Source organism: Acomys minous (assembly GCF_964271855.1).
Source record: "Acomys minous genome assembly, chromosome: 6".
Taxonomy (NCBI): Eukaryota; Metazoa; Chordata; class Mammalia; order Rodentia; family Muridae; genus Acomys; species Acomys minous.
In genome coordinates, this window is record NC_140487.1 from 66,766,956 (window position 1) to 66,790,163 (window position 23,208).

General features: G+C 41.6%; 1 protein-coding gene across 2 annotated transcripts in view; it reads right to left on the minus strand.

Moving 5' to 3' along the window:
• MGAM (maltase-glucoamylase) overlaps positions 1-23,208 on the minus strand; it is a 203,059-nt gene that overhangs the window by 105,273 nt on the left and 74,578 nt on the right. For both annotated transcript variants that reach the window (XM_084785810.1, XM_084785811.1), the window contains exons 58-76: positions 20,439-20,573; positions 18,975-19,062; positions 17,745-17,883; positions 16,838-16,971; positions 16,721-16,755; positions 16,512-16,628; positions 15,959-16,107; positions 15,218-15,302; positions 14,343-14,399; positions 11,547-11,671; positions 9,811-9,899; positions 7,753-7,796; positions 7,180-7,347; positions 4,151-4,303; positions 3,642-3,842; positions 3,269-3,423; positions 2,236-2,404; positions 1,897-1,993; positions 626-738 (exon numbers count right to left, since the gene is read on the minus strand). In XM_084785810.1, the coding sequence (XP_084641936.1) occupies positions 626-738; positions 1,897-1,993; positions 2,236-2,404; positions 3,269-3,423; positions 3,642-3,842; positions 4,151-4,303; positions 7,180-7,347; positions 7,753-7,796; positions 9,811-9,899; positions 11,547-11,671; positions 14,343-14,399; positions 15,218-15,302; positions 15,959-16,107; positions 16,512-16,628; positions 16,721-16,755; positions 16,838-16,971; positions 17,745-17,883; positions 18,975-19,062; positions 20,439-20,573 (2,253 nt within the window). The remainder of the gene's footprint in view (positions 1-625; positions 739-1,896; positions 1,994-2,235; positions 2,405-3,268; positions 3,424-3,641; positions 3,843-4,150; positions 4,304-7,179; positions 7,348-7,752; positions 7,797-9,810; positions 9,900-11,546; positions 11,672-14,342; positions 14,400-15,217; positions 15,303-15,958; positions 16,108-16,511; positions 16,629-16,720; positions 16,756-16,837; positions 16,972-17,744; positions 17,884-18,974; positions 19,063-20,438; positions 20,574-23,208) is intronic.

Below are 23,208 nucleotides of genomic sequence, written 5' to 3' on the forward strand. Positions count from 1 at the left end.
GCAGAGTTTTCATGAGGATTGAACGTGTTGAAGTCTGTTACCTGTCACAGCTAACTGATGCAATAATGGTTACACAGATGTTTGTTTTGGGTACCACAATAGTTAACATCTCCATGCCCACCCAACACTGTCACAGGCACAAATGTCATCACCGCGGCTCCATGATCATCACATCCTAACCAATATCACCAGCACCAGCACCAACAACATCATCGCCCCATTATCGTCAATTGCATTACCACCACTGCCACAACCATCATCAAAACAACCATCACCCCGCACTGTCACCACTCCAAAAACTATTTCCATCAACAACACTAACTTTAGTACCAACACTCACATCCCTATCAATATCATCACACAAACACACGCGCACACACACACACACACACACACACACAACTCACCTCCTCTGCTAGTACCACCAATATTCCTGCAATGCTATAACAATTAGACAAGCTATAAATGTAATATTGTCAGAACATACGCACTAATACTTTTTCTATAATATACCCATTTCAGATAAAAAAAATCCAACAGTTGCAATTACCATGTGAGAAGTACAAATAACTGGGAGCAGACGGTGTGCTAACATTACTACATGACAATCAAATGTACTTCCTACCTCTGTGTACTGCTGAGTGACAAGCTCAGGAGTTGGCCCCAGAAATACATAGAAATCCAAAATCCCTCCCGTGGTACGGTATGTCAGAGCAGGCGTGGGCTGGAATGTCACATCTGAAAACACAGAAAAATCCCAGCGATGATGAAAGACTGCAGGTTAACAAACTAGACTTGAAAGCTCTGTTTCTCTCATTTCCATTTTAGACCATTGATGGCAGGAATTCTATATGAAACCAACATGGAACTGACAAAGGAAAAACCTACAGAGTCCCACCCCTTGAATTGTCCTTATTAGAAGTTTTAAAATTCTGAAACCTTAAATGATCATAACTTCTATATCATATTAGTATACAAATAAAGCTCAAGAAATATTAAGGAACAGTAAGAATCTGTGTTCACTTCCCATTGCTTCCCACAATGAAACATTGTCAAACTAGCAAAACTCCACTGACTCAATACTATTAATTGGATTATAAGTCTCACTCATTTCACTAGCAGCTACAGTGTGTATTTCCTGAACTTGATTTTCTGCTCCTTTTTTATAGAGCATAAAAACAAATTCTCACACTCTTTCTGTGAGAAGCACTATTCTAGCCCCAAACCTTGGCAGTAATAGGCGTTATGTAGCCAGTTGCCTCCAGATGACACCCCGGAACTAGGGACCCACAGGAATTAGGGTTTTGCTATGCTTTCTTATGTAATTGCTGCCAAATAAAATTCAGGAAATATAGCCATCATAAATCCTTAGAAGATTCCTTCCCTTTTTCATATTAATTTATTCAGATTACAACTCTCCCAGCACTCGTATCCTCCTGTTCCTCCTGCCTTAACATTGCTAGGCCCTGGTCAGAGTCTGGTGCCAAAGCAGTTAGAGGCCTCTACTCTCAGGCTTACAGGTTTGGAAAGAAGATATAAAATCAACAGAGTCAAAATTGTACAGTTGAAAGCAATTAGTTCTACAAAGACAGTACATAGCTCCAAGCTGAGGACAGTCCCAATGACTGTCAAGTGCAGATAATACTGAAATAAGGCCTGGTGTATCCAAACAGTGAGATAGAAAATGGACATACAAAATAATGAAACTGGCATGGTTTATAATCAAATCCTGTTAAATAGAAAATAAATAAATCCTTAGAAGAAAATGAAGGCCATGATGGAAAAACCATCATTCAAAGATATTGTTTTTGACTTAAGATATAACTATGTCAAAAACATTCTAAAGCAATTTGAGAATGATTTGCACACAATTAGAGGGCAGAGGTGTCATCCTACCCATGGCGTTGCTGTTCATCAGGAGGACCCCGTGGGCGTTGCCATCCTCCTCTAGCCCCATGTAGTAAGGGTGGACGCCATAGGAATTCTTCTTGTACTGAGAGTCAAGGGGAGAAAACAGAAGCCATTAGGAGAACTAATGCCTCATGAACATAAATGGGCTTACTCCATTGTGTCCAGTCTTCTCTATAAAATGAGTTGAATACAGGAGAAACAAGGTGCCTAAGAGTGACCCACTTACATAACAGCAGAAGGTGACTGTCAAGTGCAGCTCAGAAGGAAGAAGCACAGACAGTGCATGAGGGGAGAGAACACAGGCCACAGACACTCTGTCCTTACCCCCGGGGGCTCATCCCTGGAAAACATGCCCCACGTGTGCCAGTTCAGGTCTATCTTGAAGGCTGTGTGCTCAGTTTCCCCAAAGCCATAGATGTATGAGGAGGGCAGGCGGGTGGAGATGCGGATGAACATGTCGTTGAAGGTGAAGCCGAGGAGCTGAGAGTCCCAGCTGCAGAAGGAAAAGGAACATTTGCAAAGTTCCTTAGTGGTTTCCAGAAGTTTCTTTCCTCAGGACCCCAGAACTCTGGGTTTCCTCATTCCACCAGAGGCAACAAACAATGGTCATTCTCCACCCATCTTCCTTCGGTCACTGCCCTTCTCAGTGCCTTCTCCATAACAGGAAGTCCAACACATTTCCACCAGCTCAGCTTGTCACTCACATACGCCTCGCCTTTCTTGCTCCTTGAGGACCTTACTTCTGCAGGCATCCAGGACTGTGAGCCCCCCCCCCCCCGCCGCATCACGTCACAATTCATATTCTTCTGTGATGTTCCACCCAGCCTACAGTGCTGTTCATCTTCCAAAACCCACTCATCACCACTGCTTTATCTCCCCATACTGGGCTCTTCCTTATCAAGGTTCTATTTCAAACCATAACTCTGCCTCAGAGAAACCAATTCAGACCACAGTACTGGAAGCAGTACTGGCCTCTCTATAACTAGGTCATCCTGTCCCTTTTCCAATGTGACATGGTTTCAGCCATATTTACTTCCTGTATGTATTGTAACACAGACTATCTCTGTTTGCTAAGAACATGTGCACCCAACTCATGTGCATCCAACAAGAGTCTGCACAATAACATTTGATACCCATAAGGAAGCCGGGAAGTGTGTGTTGGCTATATTCCCACTGCAACTGCCTTAGTAACCATCCTCAGGATACTAAAGACTTTTCCTAAGGACAAATCAAGGAAATTGCTTCCTCATGATTCTGGTCATGGGCAATGTAACAATTTAAGCCAGGCTATAATGACAATGCGTCTGATGAAGAATAGTTAGAACAGTAAATGGAAGTCAGACCCGGACCCACTTACATTACAGTGCCTGTACTCTTCCGACGAATTTCAATCCCAAATGGGTTCTCCTTGATGAGGACATCATAGAGACGGCCATCAGGGGTGCTGGATGGAGCACTGGGAACGTTCAAAGGGACTGGGACTTCATATCGATTGTGATTAGGATCATAGATCTAGGCCAGAGGAAATGGATTTAAAGATTCAGGTGGGAAAATAACTTCTGGTGTTCTATAATACTGTTCTGTAAGCATTTCATTTCTCTCTGAATTAGGTTAACATACCGTCTATTTTACAGTGTAAATTTAAGCACAAAACTTCTTTTAAGGATCTGTAGCCTTGACTAGCAAACAGCAACAAGACTGAAAAAGCCTCCCACACACCCTGTGTTTACCTTAAACTGTAGCATGTTGTCCTTGTGGTAGGTCACTCTCAGCTGCAGTTGACTCACGGGTGTAGAGGGGAAGGCATTGCTATAAGGAGAAGCCTTTAAGGAGATGTCAGCTGTGGCCTCCTGTGAGTGATACTGAATATTGCTGACTGAGTACAGCTCATTGACAAAGTAGCAATAAGGGACCCCAGAAGAGCTGGATGCCTGGGGAAAAAAAAGTCATTATTCTAAGTCAGCAGGGATATGGTGTTATCAAATAAAAAGAATTAGGAAAAGAAATCCATATGAAGAAGATTGTGTGTATGTGATTTTACATATTGTAGATTTTAATAGTCCGCCTTCAAGAAATGTACTTATTAAAATTATCCCAGTCCTGTGCCATTATGCTCCAACTGACACCAGATTCCTGAAGAAGTCCTTTCTCCCTATGAATCTGAGCGCATGCAAAAGTATACCAGTGTGCTGCGCCCATGAAACATTTAGGAGTACCGGTGCACACGAACATTAGTTACCTTCCAGACACAGCCTCGGGCAGTGCAGCTCGCCTCAGAAGCTCCATTCTGATCTGGGTAGCAGTCTATCTTCTCCTCGTCCCTTATGCTGTCGTCCCACTCCACCGTGTACGATTCTCTCAGGAGAAGCTGGATGCCGGTAATAACAGCAACCTGCAGCGGTGGACAAGGCACAGGAAATGCACCATTAGAGTCAAAGCCCTTGCGCAATCTGAAAACGTCTTTAGAAAACTAGGTAGAAATGACAGCAGAGTCTCGACCATGCAAGGCATACGGCTGTCTTGAAAGGAACAGAGTTGAGTATTCGATGACAGGGAAGTGTCACCCCACTACTCCATTTGTCCTCCTCCTCATGTTGTGTAAGAATGGGGGCAAATAACAATTGTTGTGGCAGTTCCTATTCGTTCCTTCCCTGGCCTATCTGTCCCTTGTATTTGGTCACAAATCTCTCTTCTGCTCTTCTAGATTTGATCTTTTCTTCTTGTGCTTCTTCCTCAAAGCTGTATCCCTGTCAGTGAGGGGCACATGGAGAACATGCAATGTCAGTCATAGTCCCAGGTTCCTGTGCTGTCAAATCCACACACCCCCGAAGCACCTCTGCACGCATGTGAGAAAGTATCTTTGTTACATCGACCGATGAGGGAATATCTGTCCACTGTGAGTGGCGTTATTCCCTGTCTCAGACCCTGGGCTGAGCAGCCGTATTCGTTCATTGTCTCGACTTTCTGTTTGTCGACGTGATGTAACCAGACACTTTGAGCACCTGACACCTTGATTTTCCCACCATGGTGGGTCACACCTTTAAACCATGAGCCAGAATAAGTGCTTCTTCTCTAGTTGCTCTTGTCAGTGCATTTTATCAAAGCAACAAGAAAAGAAACTGAGGCAGCTTCCACTCTCAGATTTCTGTGAGATCTTAGACAAACTAGATGACTTCAATCTCAATTTAATTTATTGTAAAAATGGTGAATTGGGATAAATCCTCACGCTTCCTTTCATATCTAACACTCACCTAAGGTCATCTGCTTAAATCTTGAAATATTCTAACATCCTATTTATCAAATTAAATATTCAACATTTTATGTTTAATAGCTGACTATTTTTTAACCTTTTCATTTTTAGGTGGCATTATCATAATTCTCTCCTCCTAATCTGATACTTCTCCATCTTACCAATTCCAACCCTCTACCATCATTTCTAGCAAGGCCTTTGACCAAGAGCCATTGTAAGACTCTTTGAAAATTAAATCATGTATGATCTTGGCAGCTTAGCATCTACAACCCTCCAAATTCTGACCACATATTTCCTCTGGAATAAACCAAACTCCTCCTCTTAAAACTAAATGTTCGTGATACACAGGATTGTCATGCACAGGACTTGTCATGCACAGAACCATCAGGGTGACAGTATGAGGTTATTCTTAGATGAGTTGAGTGGTTTACTTTCCTTTTATGGCAAAGTGGAGGCCACTGTGGAACCTACTTCCTGTTTTCTTGTTTACAAAACCCATGTCCTCCTATAGCATTTCATTTCAGGATAGCAAAGCACTCAGATGATAACTACAGTTTATTCTATGTATTTATTATAGCTGTGCCTTCGAAAAGTTAGCATCAAGTTAAGCGACAGCACCTGGACCAGTGTTTCTTTCTCCCTCCTTCAACCCTATCTCTGCCATCCTCTTTTTTTCTGTATTTCCTTTTTGCTTATTTTGTTTCCTCCTTTTTATTTCTCCTAAAATAGGGCATTTTGATAGAACCAAGCAGCCACTTGTGATCACGAGAGAAGAAAGGGCTTCCAACCTCACAACCTTCAGCTGCTAAGTGTATTCCAGAAACTCTCTTTCTTCTAAATTCAACAGAAGGAAAAAACGTTGTTTACCATTTGGGGATTTCTTGTCCTATTGAACTAATGAATTTCACCCAACTCATCATCTTTATAGGTCCATGCCCAGCCCTGGACAGTAAGCTGCGCTCAGCTATTACAGTAAGATTTGGACACCAACAAATATAAACCCAACCATTTACCACTTTAGTTCATGGTGTCAGTGTCCTGAATACATGCTATCAAGACAAACTTTCACATGTGGTGATGTGAAGTTACACTAGCCATATAAACTAACTTATTTTCCCCAAATTTGGCAACTCCTTCATGCATGCCAGTTCAGCAGCCCCACCGTGTTGCTCAAGTTTACTGAAGGAAGAATGATCCTCACATGAAGGCCTGGAGGGATGCAACACAATTCTGTCTGGTGGAGAAGTGTATGACTTTCCAGTGAAAAAATATTTGGTTGTCCTCTAATCCAATACAAAACAATCACTTGGATAGGATTTTCAATTTTTTGTCTTAAATACGTCAGCAGAGAATATATGTGTGTTAGAGTGAGAGTCTCAACATTGAAGATAGGGAGAAAGCATCTCAACAGAGTTTTAAAACTTAAAAAAATAACTTAAACATTTTAATTCATTAGACCTCAGCATTGGAGGTTAGCTCTCAGATCTGCATCATCTGGCCTGGCCCACACTTTCCTATCTATGTTATGAATGTGTGTGTGTGTGTGTGTGTGTGTGTGTGTGTGTGTGTGTGTGTGTGTATAATACACACAAAAGTAAGTCACATATATGTGATATATACGTATATATGCATATATACATGTATATGTCATACATGTGTGACATGTATGTATACATATACATATATGTGACATGTATGTCTTACTTGTGTGTTATATATGTACATATTATGTATATGCATATATTAGTAAAGTTAATAAGAGAGCAGAGCTCTTGAAAGACAAGAGTCAGTGTGAAGAAAATAAGAAATAAAACCAACACATCAGCCCTTATCATCCTTGCCCTAACAGCTCCCTGACTCATTCCAGTCAGACTGCCTCACAAATGTTATGATATTTCCCTACAGTCTGACCTTTCCACCAGACTCCAGAGGCACTGCCATCCTCTGAGAACCCCAGCGACTCTGACAACAGAATCCCCATAATGCCAATGAGAAGAGCCTCAACAAAATAGACTTACCCTCACGTTAGGATCATAAGTGACTCGAGGAGACATCTGAGTTATGGCACCATTGTGTTTCACTCTAACATTGTAAAGTGCCTCTGTTCCAAAAATTTTAATCTCTTGAAATGATAAGTTATCAGGGTCCACGTAGGTTGATCCTGAAGAGCTCACATCCAGGCGGTTCTGAAATACGTCAAGCATAGTTACGCACAAATGAATGAGCTGAGATTTTGTAGGCCCACAAATGCCACATCTGAGATCAGCTGTTCAGCTGTTGGGAAGGCCCCAGAGTTTTCTCTACTAATGGACGCTTAGGATAAAAGCTGAGAGCATGCAGACACTTTACATAACTAGATAAAGACAATGGCTGCATAAATTACCTCTACTGAAAATTACTACTTTTATTTATAAATATTATTGCCTTCTTTTGATAGCACAGGTGATGAAATTACTGGGAATTAAGTCACAAATGGGACTGCCTTCATGCATAGCCATTACAGCAAATGTAGCTACACACATACACATGCCAATAGTGCTAATGGTCAGATAAAAGCCCACATTTCAGATTCCTAAAAGCTTTCTACTTACCTGAGTGGCCAAAAATTTACATAGAACATTATTGGTTGTGAGATCTGAAAACAAAAGAGAGATGAGTCAGTAGTCTGGCCTAGTCACCACAGAAGGCCAAATTTTACCTCCTCCCCTTAAAGCTGACAATTGATTTTGAAAAATTAAAGATATCTTTTATGAAAGATTAAACATTCCACTGAATCCAATAATGAATGAATCTATTCATTCATCAGTCAGTGTACACAAGTTATTTGCATTTCTTGCCTCATGGCAATAATGCCACAATGAACATAGAGTGCAGATTCTCCTTGGCAAGCTCATTTCATAGACATATATATGTGTGTGTTTAGAAATGGGATGATTGTATCATAACACCATTTTCTTTTCAGCTTTCTTTTCTACAATGGCTAGGCCAACTTATGTTTCTACCAAAGGATGCCAATGAACCTTCTGGGTTTCTGCACTAACACTTGTTACAGTTAATTATTTCATACTGTTCATACTAAAAGATGTGGGATGATACCTCATAGTGTTTTATTTAAATCTGAATGTATTTCTAGGCTCAGATTTTTCTTATGTGCATATTGACTCTCTCTCTCTCTCTCTCTCTCTCTCTCTCTCTCTCTCTCTCTCTCTCTCTCTCTCTCTCTCTCTGTGTGTGTGTGTGTGTGTGTGTGTGTGTGTGTGTGTGTGTGTTTTATCTGAAAGAACATCTATTGAAATATTTTTTTCTATTTTAAAATCACATTATGCATTTCCTTACTGTCAATTTTTAAGAGTTTTTCTTATATTTTCACATTGACTTTTTTTGTCAAATACATAATTTGCTCCATTTGCTCCTACTTTGTTAAGCTGCCTTTGCAAACTACCTTTTTTTCTTTTCCTGTACAGAAGACTTCAAGGCTTATGTAGTACTTATCATTGACTTTGTCTATGAAGACAAATGACAAATAATGTTTTTCCTATTGTTTTCCCAGAAGACTTACTTATGCTCAGTGCTTAAGTATAAATCCTGCATACGTTTTGCAATAGTGAAAATGTGGAAAGTACTTAAGGCATCCATGTGTAGATGGTGGGAAAAGAAATGGTGGAACATGTACATCATAGAGTCTTCAGCAAGTGAAAACATAGAAACATTGCAACATGGGACCTTGCATGAGCCTAAGGCGCATCATTAAGTGAAAGAAGCTAGGCACAAAGAGAAGGCCTCTGGGTTTCTGCACAAACACTTGTTACAGTGTAGCCACAACACTTATGTGTGAACCTTTTTTAAAAAATGAACTTTCAGAAGTAGTGCATGGAACTGCACTTGCTGAGGGGCAGGGGAATAGAGACGTCACTCGGTGGGTAGAGACGCTGAGTTATAAGAGCACGGGCAGATAATGTACAGCACCAAGGAAACTGGATGCCTTCACTGTGGATAATGTTGATGGTGATCAGTAAATGATTAATATATTGAAGACATTTAGTATGTTCAAATTTTGTCAATTCATTATTTCTAAATGAAACTAAGATTGTTAAAAACCGTAGCTTGAGAATGACAAAATTATGAACCAAGTATACAAGTATTGCTTTCTCCTTGCTACAATAACCCTGCAAAGATTCCCTGCAAATGTTTCCAAAGCAGGTGTTCCGTGGGAATCTATTTCTTAAGCTAGGACCACAATATCATAACTGCACAGCAGCTGATGTGTACTGATGTACATTGCTTGATGCACAGGCACTAGGAATGCGTGTGCTCACCAACAACATTTGTTCCCCAGGATTTGAGGATAATATACATGTCTGAGCAGATGAAACTAAAGCACCAGTCATGAAACTGTGTCCCTTCAGGGTTTATTAAAAAATAAGTGAAGCCAACACAAGAATTGATGGGGGGGGGCGGTGTATGTTCCTCCTCCATCTGTGGTTCCTCTATCATGGCCTCTAGCCAGTACAACCAGAGCAGATGTTTTCTCTGGGATGTTGCTGCTAGGACACCTGGTGAGATTTCACTCATAGCTGAAGGACCCAAAGGAGTAAAAGGACAGAGTCTGATGCATCTCTGCAGTGGCCACACCCTCTCACCCCACTCACCCTTTGTCTGCCCATCATCCCAGAACAGCTCTCCTCTTGCTTCTTTGTTCTCATCCAGGGCAATGATAAGACCAAGAGGGTTCTTCCGGCTGTAGGGGAACAGATTCACATAAGGCATGCATCCTTAGTGCTCAAAGGATTTTTCCAAACATTTGCATAAAATTTCAACTGAGAAAGATACTACTCAGAGTTGCTACATGACTCTTTTGCTTTAGGGACAGGAGGAAAATATTATAAATTAATTTTGCCAGTAATTATTTTAGAAGATAAAACATCTATGAAGGGTGCAAGCATGTAAGTCTTAGAACTTCTGAACTGCTGCAATACCATTAAAAGTGCAACCCTATTCATAATATGGGTGATTAGAGGAGGGAAAAATATCCTAGACAATGTTGCCACAATCCAGGATATTTTAGACTTCCTATTCCAGGAGAAGAATCTCAGTGGTTTGAAATTTAAATCTATATGGGGAAATGATAAGAAATGAGTAATTAGAAAAATGGAGGCAAATGGACTAGGGATGTCCTGAAATCACCCAGTGGTAAAGCATTTGCTTAGCTAGTATGTTTCATGCCCTGGTCCTTAGGTCAAGTTTAATAGAAGCAGAGCTCAGGTGTGCTAAAACAAATGACTTTACTGGGAGGATAGCATCTTTGGAGCATTGAAAACCATCTCTACTATTAACATAGTGAAAAAGATAAAGGTGCCACAGTCAACTTAAAACCACAATTTGATAGCTGTGGGCATTGCATTCTTGAAGGGCTTCAGACTAGGGAGGAACAAGATTTTAATTTTTGAAGCAGAAACTTTGTATCAGCGCAGAGTGGTCTGAAACTGGTTATTTGACAGAGATAGGTAGGAGAGGGGAGGGAGTCATGTTCTCATAAAACTTGTAAGTTGAACTACTAAGGAGGTGAGTGAGATTCAAAAGAAAAGGCAGGTTTTCAAGCCCCCTAAGAAGTTCCTGTCTGTTGAAACCTACTGGGATTAAACTTTGAAGCACATGAGGATGCCAATGAGTAGTTCTTCTGTAGAGACAGATTATAATTGTATAAGCAAAGATGAGGAAAAGTCAGTGGCTCAGGAAAAGTGAGAGAGATTTGAATTTGCACTGTTAAAATCCAATTACAAATAATCAAAAGTGCTCATTTGTTGGTAAGAAACAGGAACTGGGTTTGTAGAAGCACAGTCAATAGAGCCCAAATTCAGAGCAGATATGGTGTGAGGAACAAGCACACAACTACAGATAAGTCACCAGGCCATGTCAGGTAGGGAGAGTACCAGTGAAATTGCTCAGAATTGGGCTTTCTCAAGTCATGAGACTTACAATGTGAAAATAACTACAGCCTTGAGAAATCCAGGGATGCTGACCACCCCAACTGTCAACTTCTCCTTAAATTTAAAATGAGTATTGAGATCAGGAAGAAAGTCTTTTGAAGTCCAGAAGTCTTGACAGTTCTTTGTCAAGAACACATAGGGTAGAGACTTCAGGAAATTCAAGAGCAGAGTATGGTAACACACACACACACACACACACACACACACACACACACACACACACACACCAACCCACAGCATACGCCTGCTGGAAGAAATAGACAAAATACAAAAGAGAGAGAATATAAGCACAATAAAATGGCTTTTGATCTTAGGGCTGATAGTGCAGAGATCGCTGACTCTCATGACAAGAATGAGCCCAGACGTGTGCAAAACATAACCACATTCTCCTCACTCACCTTAAGTGAGTGTTCAGGGCAGGTTGTTGCCACGGTAGGATGTAGCCACCACGGACGTGAAGATTGATGTGCTCCAGAGGGGCAGGTAAGGTCTTCCACTCTCCTGTTGGAGTGATATCTGCACCCTGGTGTGGAAAGGAGGGGAAATGGTGAGGGCAAGTGCGCACTCCTACCTGAGCAGCGCATCTCACCTGCCTCCCTACAGATGCAGCTAGGTCATCACCATTGATCACAAGCATGCTCTCATACCATGTTCATTCACCCTCCCTCGTATGAAGTCCGGTTGTGTTGCTCTAAGTCTCCATGGGAGTCCCTGGCCTTTGCAGGATCTCATATAGAGGCCAATCGTCCTCACCTTACACCCTGTTTCTGAGGCATGATGCAAGATGACACTGGACAGTGCCCACACTTATGTCTTGTTGACTAGGACATGCTGTCCCTCCTTCCACCCCCACCAAGTTCCTAGCTTCTTTGATATATGCTCCATTTCTGTCCCTCCTTCCACCCCCACCAAGTTCCTAGCTTGTTTGATATATGCTCCATTGCAAAGATGAGTGTGAGCAGACTTATTTACACACCCTTGTCTTGAACTACCTCTGTATTACATTTCACACCTTCACCAGTCCTCACGTGTGAAAGATGCTCACTCATCTGAGTCATAACCTAAAATCCTCTCACTTTTCTCAACCACAGCAGGGCTTCATAATGCAGGTATTTTTTGCATTTTTTTTCTTTTACTGAAAATAGATCTATTTTCATAAAATAGTTTCTATTATGTTTTCTCTTCTCTCTGCTCCTCCCAGTTCCTCCCCACTTCCCCTCCTGTTCAGATCTCTCCCCTTCCTCTGTCTCCTTAGGGAAAAAGCCATCTAAGAGATGCTATAATATAATATAAAAGATAAAGCAAAAACAAACAAGTTGGAATAGGACAAAACAAACAGAAGGAAGAGGCCAAGAAAAGGCCCAAGAAACTGATATAGATTCACACATTCAGGAATCCTATAAAAACACAAAAACCAGATGTCCCCAAGCCACAAAACTGTAGGGTAATATATGCACACACATATACACTATATATATACCATATATATATATATATATGGTAAAAATATTTTTAAGGAAACCTGCCATGGCATTATGAGACAAGGAACCTCCAAAGATGTTATTAAGCTTACTTTCTGTTAGCATTTTACTGCTGGGCATGCAGCCTACCCTTAAGAGTACTTTTTTTTCTACAGTGAGACTCCCCTGGAGAAAACTCATTTTTCATTTGAAAATGGTATCAATTAAAGATAGCTTCTGAGTTAAGAATATGGCATTGTTTACTGCTACTTCCAGCCCTAATATACATCAGTCAGTGCAGGCACTATTAACAATTAAGTTAGGAAGCTATTTTTGTGTATACATATATACATATATGTGTGTGTGTGTGTAGATAGATATACATACATATATATGTAGATAGCTAGATAGATATGTGTGTATATGGCTGTATATCAGTGGTTTTCAATCTTCCTAATGCTGCAACTTTTTACTATGGTTTCCCATGTTGCAGTGACCCCCAATCATAAAATTATTTTGTTGTAAATTTATAACTATAATTTTGTACTGTTATGAATCATAATTTAAATATCTGTATTTTCTGAGGGTCTTTGGCAAACCCTGTGAGAGAGTCATTCAACTTTCAAAGGGGTCTTAACATACAGGTTGAGAACTGCTGCTATACATGCGTGAGTATATACGCATTTGTGTGTGTGTTTAAGTGTGTGTCTGTGTGTGATTGTATGTATATATGTGTTCATATGTATGCACATGTGTACATGGTTGTATATAAATATGTATATATGCTGTAGTCTTCCCCTCCCCCCCCCCCCGTGTGTGTGTGTGTGTGTGTGTGTGTGTGTGTGTGTGTGTGTGTAGGTCTGATTGCTCTAGTCATCAGTTTCTCCATTTTATTTATTTGTTTGCTTGCTTGCATTTTAAGGCAAGGTCTCTCAGTGAACCTAGAGCTACTGGTTGGCTAGACTGGCTGGATCCTCTTGTCTCTGCCTCTCCAACACTAGGATCACAATATATTTGACAGACGTCCTGACTTACAGCTTTCTGTTGCTATGCAACTATAAAAAGTCCATGCATCTGCTTCCACAGTGCAGCATGCCATTTAGGGCAACTTGAATCCCTGATCCCAGGCAACAGTCACTCACTCTTGACTCCAAACAATGAATTCATATTCTTTTTGGAATAATATCTGTGTTTTTCATGCACAGCACTTTATCTCAGACATCTTAGTTAATCACATGGAGTAATTATTTGAGCATCTGTGCAATATCAACAGACACTTAGAAATGCAGATGGGGAGGGTCTCTATGAGGGTGAACTTACAAAAATGGAAATGTGATCAAACACAGCACTGTTAAGTGCTTTTTGGTGTCAAAAAAGAGCTTGTTAGAGTCTTCACCATGTTGTTAACGATGGCATAAGAAAAGATATGCTCACAGCAAGCCAGGCACAAGATGACAGGATCGAGATGTAACAAGAATAAATTAATAAAGGAGAAAAAAAAGATGACAGGATCATTATGTCACTTTATACCACTTCTCTAAAAGAGTGACTCAAGCTTGTCAGACCCAAACAGGAAGCAAGCACGCTTATCTTACACAAGGGTTGGATGACTCATGCTAGACCACAGAGGTGATTTCCAGAGTCAGAAGTTGGTCTGTTATCTTCTGAATCCTTCATAATCGGAGAGTTTGAACTGTAACATTGCCAGGTTGTATAAACCTTTAGCAAACTTACCGTGTAGTAGTCATACCAGAGGGCTGTGGGGAAATACGCACGGATGGTTTGGGCATTCTGAAATTAAACACAGATCAGGCATGGGCATTGTCATCTGAGATGGAGTAAGGAACCTGCAACGCACCTTTATATATATATATTAAAGCTGAAATTGGGTATGGATGCTTCAGCTTCCTGAGATCACCAGTGCTGAGAACACCTGTATTCTTCCCTGGTTTCCAAGGGTGAAAACTGCCTAATAAAGCCTAGTACCTTCACTAAAGCCCCTTGAGGAACAAGACTTCAAAGAGGATGACCACCTCCTGTTTGAAGACTTATCCATCCTTTCCCTAAAGACACAATATCTAAGATTAGGTATAAAGTAGAAAAAATCCTGCAGGTTCAACGATTTAATTAGCTTCTCTGTATAGTTAATTGAGTGATTGCTTAGGTACAGAAGAGGTAAAATATACCTTACTATATGTGTCACTACATATAGAAGAAAGTATAGTGCCAGCCAGGCACAGGGTGACACATACTGCCGCAAGCAGCTTTGAGCACTTTAGTTAAACATGCCCGAAGCTATAAAGAATACCTCCCATAGCTGATCCTACCCATTTCATTTTAATCAGTGTGAAAACAGCCATGTGTTCAAATAAACTATGAAACTTTTTTCACCTTGACTGTTCCATGTACTGGAGATACTGGGTTTATGTAAAGAATGATTTGAGGAGGAAAGCCCAAGAAACAGAATTCTACTCTGAAGGACCACAAGAGACAAGTACAAGGTAAGAGAACACTGTCTCTTGGGATCTGTTTCACACCCTACTTTCTTCTCCACACTCACTTAGCCTAGCAGTTGAGACCTGCCCATTCCCAGAGGCCTCGGTACTCACAGGCTCCAGCACAGGGCTGACCAGGAAGGCTGGACCCAGCAGGAACTGCCTGTCTATATTCCACGTCTCCCGGTCTGACACAAATCTGGAAAGTGAATTGAAGGTGTCACAATGAGACCCTCACAGGGTTTTGGCTTAATACTCTGAAGAAATCAAGGCTCAAGTTAGGACCCACATCAGAGACTGTTACATGTCCTCTGCCTCCTGTAAGCTCTGCCAGGCTAGTGAGGATGGAATAACCATATCATCCTATGCGTCCTGCCCCCAAAACACCAGATATTGTCAAGAAATGTGCTCATGGCAAACTATTTCTACTATACCTATTGCTTCAAGCAGATCCGAGCACTTCAGTTAAACACGACAGAGGCTATAAAGAATCTTTACAGTACATTTCGTAGCAGCTGATCCTAAGGCACATTTTCAATGCAAACAGGTTTTTTGTTTTTAAATCTTTACTAGAATGCTCACGGAAGTGACCTGAACAAGTTGTGGACTAGAATATATAACAAAATAATAGTAAGGGATGTTGGATTTTTTCTCCTTTTTTTTATTCAATAGCTGGCCTTTCATTCAAGATAACTTGTAAGCAAAGCACAGAACACTGATAAGGTATGGTCTCCACCAGGACCATATTGTCAAAAGAGAGTAATGCTTCAGACAGGAAGAATCACGTCATCAACTCCCACCACACAGGTTAAACACATTGCCTATTGTTTACCAGAAATCCATTTTGACACTCACTCATGGAGAAGAGGCCGCACAACTGTACTGCCCTCCGTGTGGGCCTTGTGCATCAAGGTGTAGAGGTACGGCAACAGGGTGTATCTGGTCTGCAGCACACTTCTGGAAATATCCTCAAAGGCTTTATCCCAGGATACAGGGTCTTGTCTCTAAAGCAGAATGAGAAAAGTGTTCCAAGCCCACCTGAGACACCCAAGAACTCAAAAGGGTCATCCAAGGCCAACCAGAACACCACTAACATGCCATAACATGTCATATAACACATAAAATAATGGATAAGACTTCCAGAATATTCATAATGGACTGAGAAAAATAAGCAATTTTTTTCTCAGAAAAAAAAATTTTAAATCCTGAAGATGTTGTTCATTAGATATAGTGGGAAATAGTTTCTAAGCAAAAAAGTCAGCAAAAATAATATTAAGGAATATAGTTTATAAGAAGAAGGCTTAACAGCCTTGAAGCTGTCTCAGGGAAGACAGTCAGCAGGAAGGCTCTCAGAAACTGAGGTAGCACGTCTGGTGACATCATGTAGGTGAGAAATCTGACATCCTACCCTGGTCCCAATGGTGTTGTGGTTCCTGGAGAAAGGGTAAAAGGCGCCCAGCTGCATCCAGCGAACACACATCTCATACTCAGCATCTTGAAAGAACCCACAGATGTCTGCCCCAGTCTGAAACAAGGAAGAAGATGAGCTCTTGATGCCTTCTGAGAGACCCTGCCACCTTCCTGGGGTGGGGGGTAGAGCAAGCCCAGGACACTTACATAGGAAATGCCAAAGAGGCTGAACTCCATCATGCCTGCAATGAGAGGAGCAGCAGGCTCAGGACAGGCACTTGCCCTGTGCCTTCTCCTACCCGCCCCTGGGCACAGCCCACACACCGATGATGGACTTCCCCAGCTGGTCCCAGGCCGCTGTGTTGTCTCCCAGCCAGTGTCCTCCCCAGCGTCCAGAGGAGGGGAATGTGGAGCGGGTGATGACGATCCCTCTCTCTCCTGTCACCTCCTGCACGGCTCTGGTTGGGACACAAGGAGGAAAATTGATGGAGGGCAAGGGAAGAGAGGTGACAGAGCTTACCTCCCAGAGCCCTTGCACTTGGGGTATCTTGACAAAATCTTTCCTGTGTGACTACAAGGAATATAGAATTAGGACCCTTTAGAGGAGGTCTGGTTGGCTGATCAGGTTAATAATGTCAATAAACCCTTTACTCAGTTTTCAGAACATCTTACCATGTGACAAATTCTGTCTTGCCCCCGAGTAGTAAGCAGTTACAGGATTTGGCTACTTACTTACACATACTTGACATTTGGTATTTGAGGAAGAATAGAGTAAATCCTGATAGTATTTACCTTACAATAATTGTTTTTTTTTCTTTTGGCGCACACAATGATTATGCAAGCTATTTCAACAAAAACCCACTGACTGTTCAATAGCAGTGGCCAGAGAAAAACAAACACCTAAAGAGATAATGACTCACTTTCAATGAAAGAACCGAGTTGTCTAGCCCTCAATTAATACTTTTTCTCTTGTTACTGATGGTGCCACGGTAACGACTACACTGCCCAGTAACTTACAGTGTACAAGTGGGTATGCTCAAGAGCTCTATTGGTTTCCTCACAGGGCTGGTTCCATAAGGAAGGAGAACTTGCTTAACAAATAAGAATTGCCACATGGTTATTGCTATCACACTATAATTACCCTCGGTGTGGGGACTGAATGGAAAAGTAGAGAAACTACAACACCCATCCCAGAAGTAGCGCCACCAGGAGGAAACAGAGTGTAACTCACTCATAGGTGGGTCTGGTCTGGGACCACCCGTACAGGCTGTGCACATCATAGTGCCGCACCCGGGAGCCATCTGGAAGGATCTGCTCGCTCTCCATGCACAGCGTCTTGCTGCTCAGGCCCCTGTCCCTGCCTTCCAAATCTGAGAGAGAATATATGACAGTGAACACCAGGTAAGACTCTTCTCATTTCTGACCTGCTGTTAGTGGACTGACCTCTAGAACTTAAGATAAATTTTATTTCCATCTGGGCCCCCTCTACTGCCTAAAGTCAATTCAGAGCAGCACTCTGAGCTTAGGTGCAAGAAGCCTGCATGTGCTTTCAAGTGCTGGGTCACTTAAGACGGTGAAGAAGGCAGAAGGACCCTGGGTTCCCATTCCCTGACAACAGGGCAGCCTTTGGCCAAGACTACTATTGCAAACTATTTCTCATTCTTAACACACATAAATGACGCTTGCAATATTAGCTCCCTCTTTATATACACTCTACTATTAAAAATCTGATAGTAAGCTTTGCAATATCTGATACTTCAAAGAAACTAAATCTGGGGGAACTATGGTTTAAACACAAATAGAACCTTCAAGTCAATTGGCTCCATGACAAAAAGGAAGCAACTTTTTCCAGTCATTGGTTACAAAGAAAATGCAAGTAGATGCATTATCATAAAAGTAAATAATTAAGACATCTTATTGGCAGAAGCCTTTGATGACATTACTGCTATTGAGAACTATCTGGACAAATTTGAGAAAAAATTTCCCAGTGTCTCCAGGATCTTACCCACACAGAATTGGACAAAGCACTTCCTGTACTTCGCCTTTGGCCTCATTAAACCACAGCAACTATGAGAACTTACCCCAGGTTACCCCTGCTGGCCAGAGGTAATCTCTGCTGCCTGGGCTTACACATAGAAGACAGAGACAGTCCATTTTATATACTAGAAGGCCACACACAATAGCACTCCCTTCTGTCCAAAGGAATCAGAATGTACGCATTTTGATGAGATCATCACGCATTCCTTAAAATGTGCCAGCTAGAGAGGGGAAGGTTGACTGTGGAGATGTTCATTTTTTGCCTTCCCAGATTGCCTGCCTTCTGAATAAAGTACAGCTGATCTTCAATTCCTGTCTCTCCTCCGTGGCACTTGGGCTGACAGGCAACATTTGCTCCAGCATTTCAGTTCTGATTCCAGATACTGCCCACTCACTGTCAGTGGAGGAGACCTAAGGTTCTTACGCGGAATGTAGGGCGGATGATTCAGAGTAGCCTCACTGCAGCCAGAAGGAACTGCCCCGTTCACAAAGCTGGAAGGTTCATTCATGTCCTGTAAGGGTCAGAAACATTGTTTCTGTTTAAATATAACCCTAGCATATCAATTCGGAAACAAATAAATGCAAATAGAGCCTTGAACATCCAGTAATCCCTATACATCTGCATAGGGAAGATCATCAAATGCTGAGGACTCTGGCTATAAAGAAGATGCTGGGACTCACTGCTGGACTCCAGGTGGAGCACTGAGAATGGGAAGATGGAAGAATGGAGGAATGGAAGGACCCAGAGGGTTCAGGAGCCCCATAAGGAGACCATCATGGCCAGCAGATCTGGACCCACGGGGCCTGCACAAACTGTTGCACTAACCAAGGACAATGCATGCAGTAATCTGACCCCCTGTTCAGATCTAGCCAATGGACAGCTCATCCCCCACGGTTGTTGTGAGAGAAAGGATTGCTTTTGATATGAACTCAGGTGCCCCAGATTTGGTCACTTTCCCTTGGTGTGAGACCTGACTGGAGCACAGAGGAAGGGGAAGCCGACTATCCAGATGTGACCTGCTAGGCTGTAGTCATATGGTGGGGGAAGAGGTCCCTTTCTGTCAGAGATCTAGGGGGGGAGGAATAGGGCAGAAGAGAGATGGAGGGTGGGAGCAGGAAGATGCAAGTGAAGGTATAACAATTGGGATGTAATCTGAATAAATTATAATAAATTTAAAATTTTTTAAATACTAAACACAAGGCTTTGTGCTTGTGAGTAGTGTTTAAAAAAGAAGGAAAGACAGGAAGGAAGAGAAAGGGAAGGAGAGAGAAAGGGAGAGAGGGAGAAAGAGAAGGGCAGAGAGAGAGAGGGGGGGGGGAATATCTCTAGGAAATGTTCTCCTGAGGCATCAAAGTTCCAAGGATTTCATTTGAGGTCTTAGAACAAGAACTTCAGGTATAAGACTGAGTAGGGAGAGCATCTAAGCTGCTCCACACCTGATTTGAGGCAGTGCACTGTGGTATAGCCAAAGCCTGGGGTGGATATTATTCTGTTAACACATTAAGAAGACACAGACAGATCGTCTGGGGATATCTCTCAGTGCTGAAAAGCACTTGTTGTTCTTTTGGGGTTCTCAGTGTAAACATGGTGGCTAACAACCATCTATAACTTCAATTCCAGTTCCAATTCAAGATCTGACACCTTCATGAGTACCAGGCACATACATAATGTACATACATACATACATACATTACATGTGTGCAAAATAGTACATACATGGTGTACATGCATACATACAGGGGAAACACCCATACCAATGAAATTAATAGTAAATATTTTTCAAATTTAAGATGCAGAAAGATGCACAAACAAATGTGTTCACACATGTAAGCAACACACACACACACACACACACACACACACACACACACACACACACACACTTACAATCCACAGGCCATCAAACTTCAAGCTCTTTGTTGCATTCTCAGGGTTGGTGTAGAGTTCTTCAATCTCCTTCTTCCACCAGAGGGCAGTTGAATTACGGAAAAAGTCTGGGAAGGCCACATAGGCTCGGTATTGCTGTAAAATTACAATGCTTTGTTATTTGTCATGAGTGAGTATATTAAGCAGGAAAAATATATTTAATATGAATGTGACTCGTACCAAGTCTTATATACTACATGGTGGCAGAGAATGATAGTATGAACCAAGGCTGTAGCAGATATTTAGAATAGTGGTGTCTTAGAAAAGCACGTGGAACAGAGATAAGACAGCACCAAATGCTACCTACTAAGAATTGAAAAACATCCAATGAATTTCTGCTGGCGAACTTCTCCAGTGAAACTCCCCAGCGACTATCTCTGCAGAAGTGGGAGTGAGCAACAGACTATACTCACTAACTCTTGCTGTCGGTCCCTATCCTGATGGCCTCGTCATTTCTTAGGGCTGATGAGGTAAGGTAGGAGCCATGTGAGAGCTTAACTAGAAAGTCGGATGTCAGGTTGGACAAAAGCATTCATCAAACATTCCGACTGGGAAAAAAGTTGGAGTAAGATCACATTTGATGGTCTTGGACCAACTGGTATGGCTCTCTGTTTGCTGTGATTTCAAAATCAGATGAACCCTTCAGTCAGGTGTCACATAAAGCAGGGGAACTTAAGATGACCGCTTCCTCTTTATTTCTCTTCCTCTTCCCTCAACTTTTAAAAGCAGTGTCTACATCTTACATTAAGAATGGTTTCAATGCTCTCACTTCTTAACTGGATTTTACACTTTTTAGGAGCAAAGATCTTGCCTTATATTTTCGAGTCGCTCCTCATGTTTTCCACTGTGTTCAACAGAATTGGAGAAAATAATAGATATGCAATCATCCCTACCCCTTCATGCTCATGGATTTATGCCACTCGGGGAAAAACCACAGCCACAAAAAGAAACAAAAAGCAAAAACAGCCATCTGCCTGTTAGTTATTGTTGGACATTTCAGCCCTTGGTGTGTCTCAACCAACAGCTCTCCTTTATGTTCTTCACAGAACTGCAAGCATAAAGGAGCTAAAGAATGGCATGGTGAGAAAACACAGGAAGTCTTGGCTGGGACACTGTATGGCGTTACACACACCAGAGAACAGTCAATTAGGGAAGAGCCTATAGGCCCAGAGAGTGCATAGGAGAAGATGTTGAAGACTAGATGATAAAGGGATCAGTGTGCATTGCTTCTTCACAGGGGAGGCACTATGTATAATAATGGTGATATGTTGGGGTTCGAGTATTCCTTTTAGTATAAAACTGGAAATAGAAATCATGATGCTCCTGACAAGAAGAACCTTGCACCAGAAGCAGAGATACAACCTACACTAACCCAGAAACATGGGCTATGGAAAAGGGTCGGTGGAATATCAGCTATGTCTAAGTCAGAATTGAATCTTCTATAGGATGTAACTGTAAATCAAGCCAGCCTTCCTTTACTGTATAAATCATATTTACACTGCATATTGTAGACACGAATCTGCACACACATATTTCAACTAACTCTGCACACACATATCACCTGCTATCCTAGTTCATTTGTTATGACTTAACCATTAACATATTAGACACCTTCAGAAAAAAATGGTCTTGATATTATGTGAATCCTCCCATGCATAGAGACACAATAATAATAATAATAATAATAATAATAATAATAATAATAATAATAATAATAATAATAATAATAATACAGGAGAAGCTGACCAGTTGACCTGGTGACCAGAAGTGGAATGTCTGACTGCCTTTGTTTTCAATCCCTAAAGATATGCCTGCTGGACATGAGAGGGGAAGGAAGATTGAGTGGATGTTAATTTTCTGCATCTCCCGATTGCCAGTCTTCTGAGTAAAGTGCAGCGGATGAAGGCAGAGTTCTGGACTCTGCTCATTGACATTTGTGGTGACAGACAACATATACTCCAGCATTCCAGTCCTACTTCCTAGCCATTGCCCTAAAGAAGGAGGTCCAAAGTTCTTAAATCGCAAGGCAGAGGACAGTTCAGTGTAGCATCACTGAAGCAAAAGAAGCTGCCCATTGATGAAATCATTAACGATAATGACCACAAAGCCCATTTAAAAGGACTTGAGATGCTCAGGTGTCCCCAAGGGTGGCCTGGACCACCAAGTGCAAGTTATCTTTGACAACTGATGGAGACACTAAGAAGCTAACTATGATGCTTAAATCTTAACAAAATAAGAAATGACACATTGAAGATAAATGATAGAAGAGTAGATAGATGGTAGATAGATAGATAGATAGATAGATAGATAGATAATAGATAATACTTACACACAACAAAGAGAAAACAACCTTGACCTGAGTCTGACTCATTTTGAGCAGTGTTTGAAACCTGCTCAAGTCAGTTTCTATTTGTTCTACTTCATGTACTACCAAAGACAGACACAGTCCGACAGCCAAGCAGCATAGTCTTAAGCATGAGTACTGCAGTTTGCTTGCAGAGGCCCAGAGATCAATCCGAGGTATCTGAGCATCACTGTCCCATGCTGTTGACTATTCTCGGTACTCTATGGAGGCTGTGCCAGGCCTGAGCACTTTTCTCTAGATTATGAATTCTAGGAAATAATTGTCTTCTCTACTAGAACTAACTATGCATTCTAAATATAAATTGACATAATTTCTGCCCGTTCAATTTTAGTAACTACAGCCTTTCTCCTCTACCTCTGAACACTG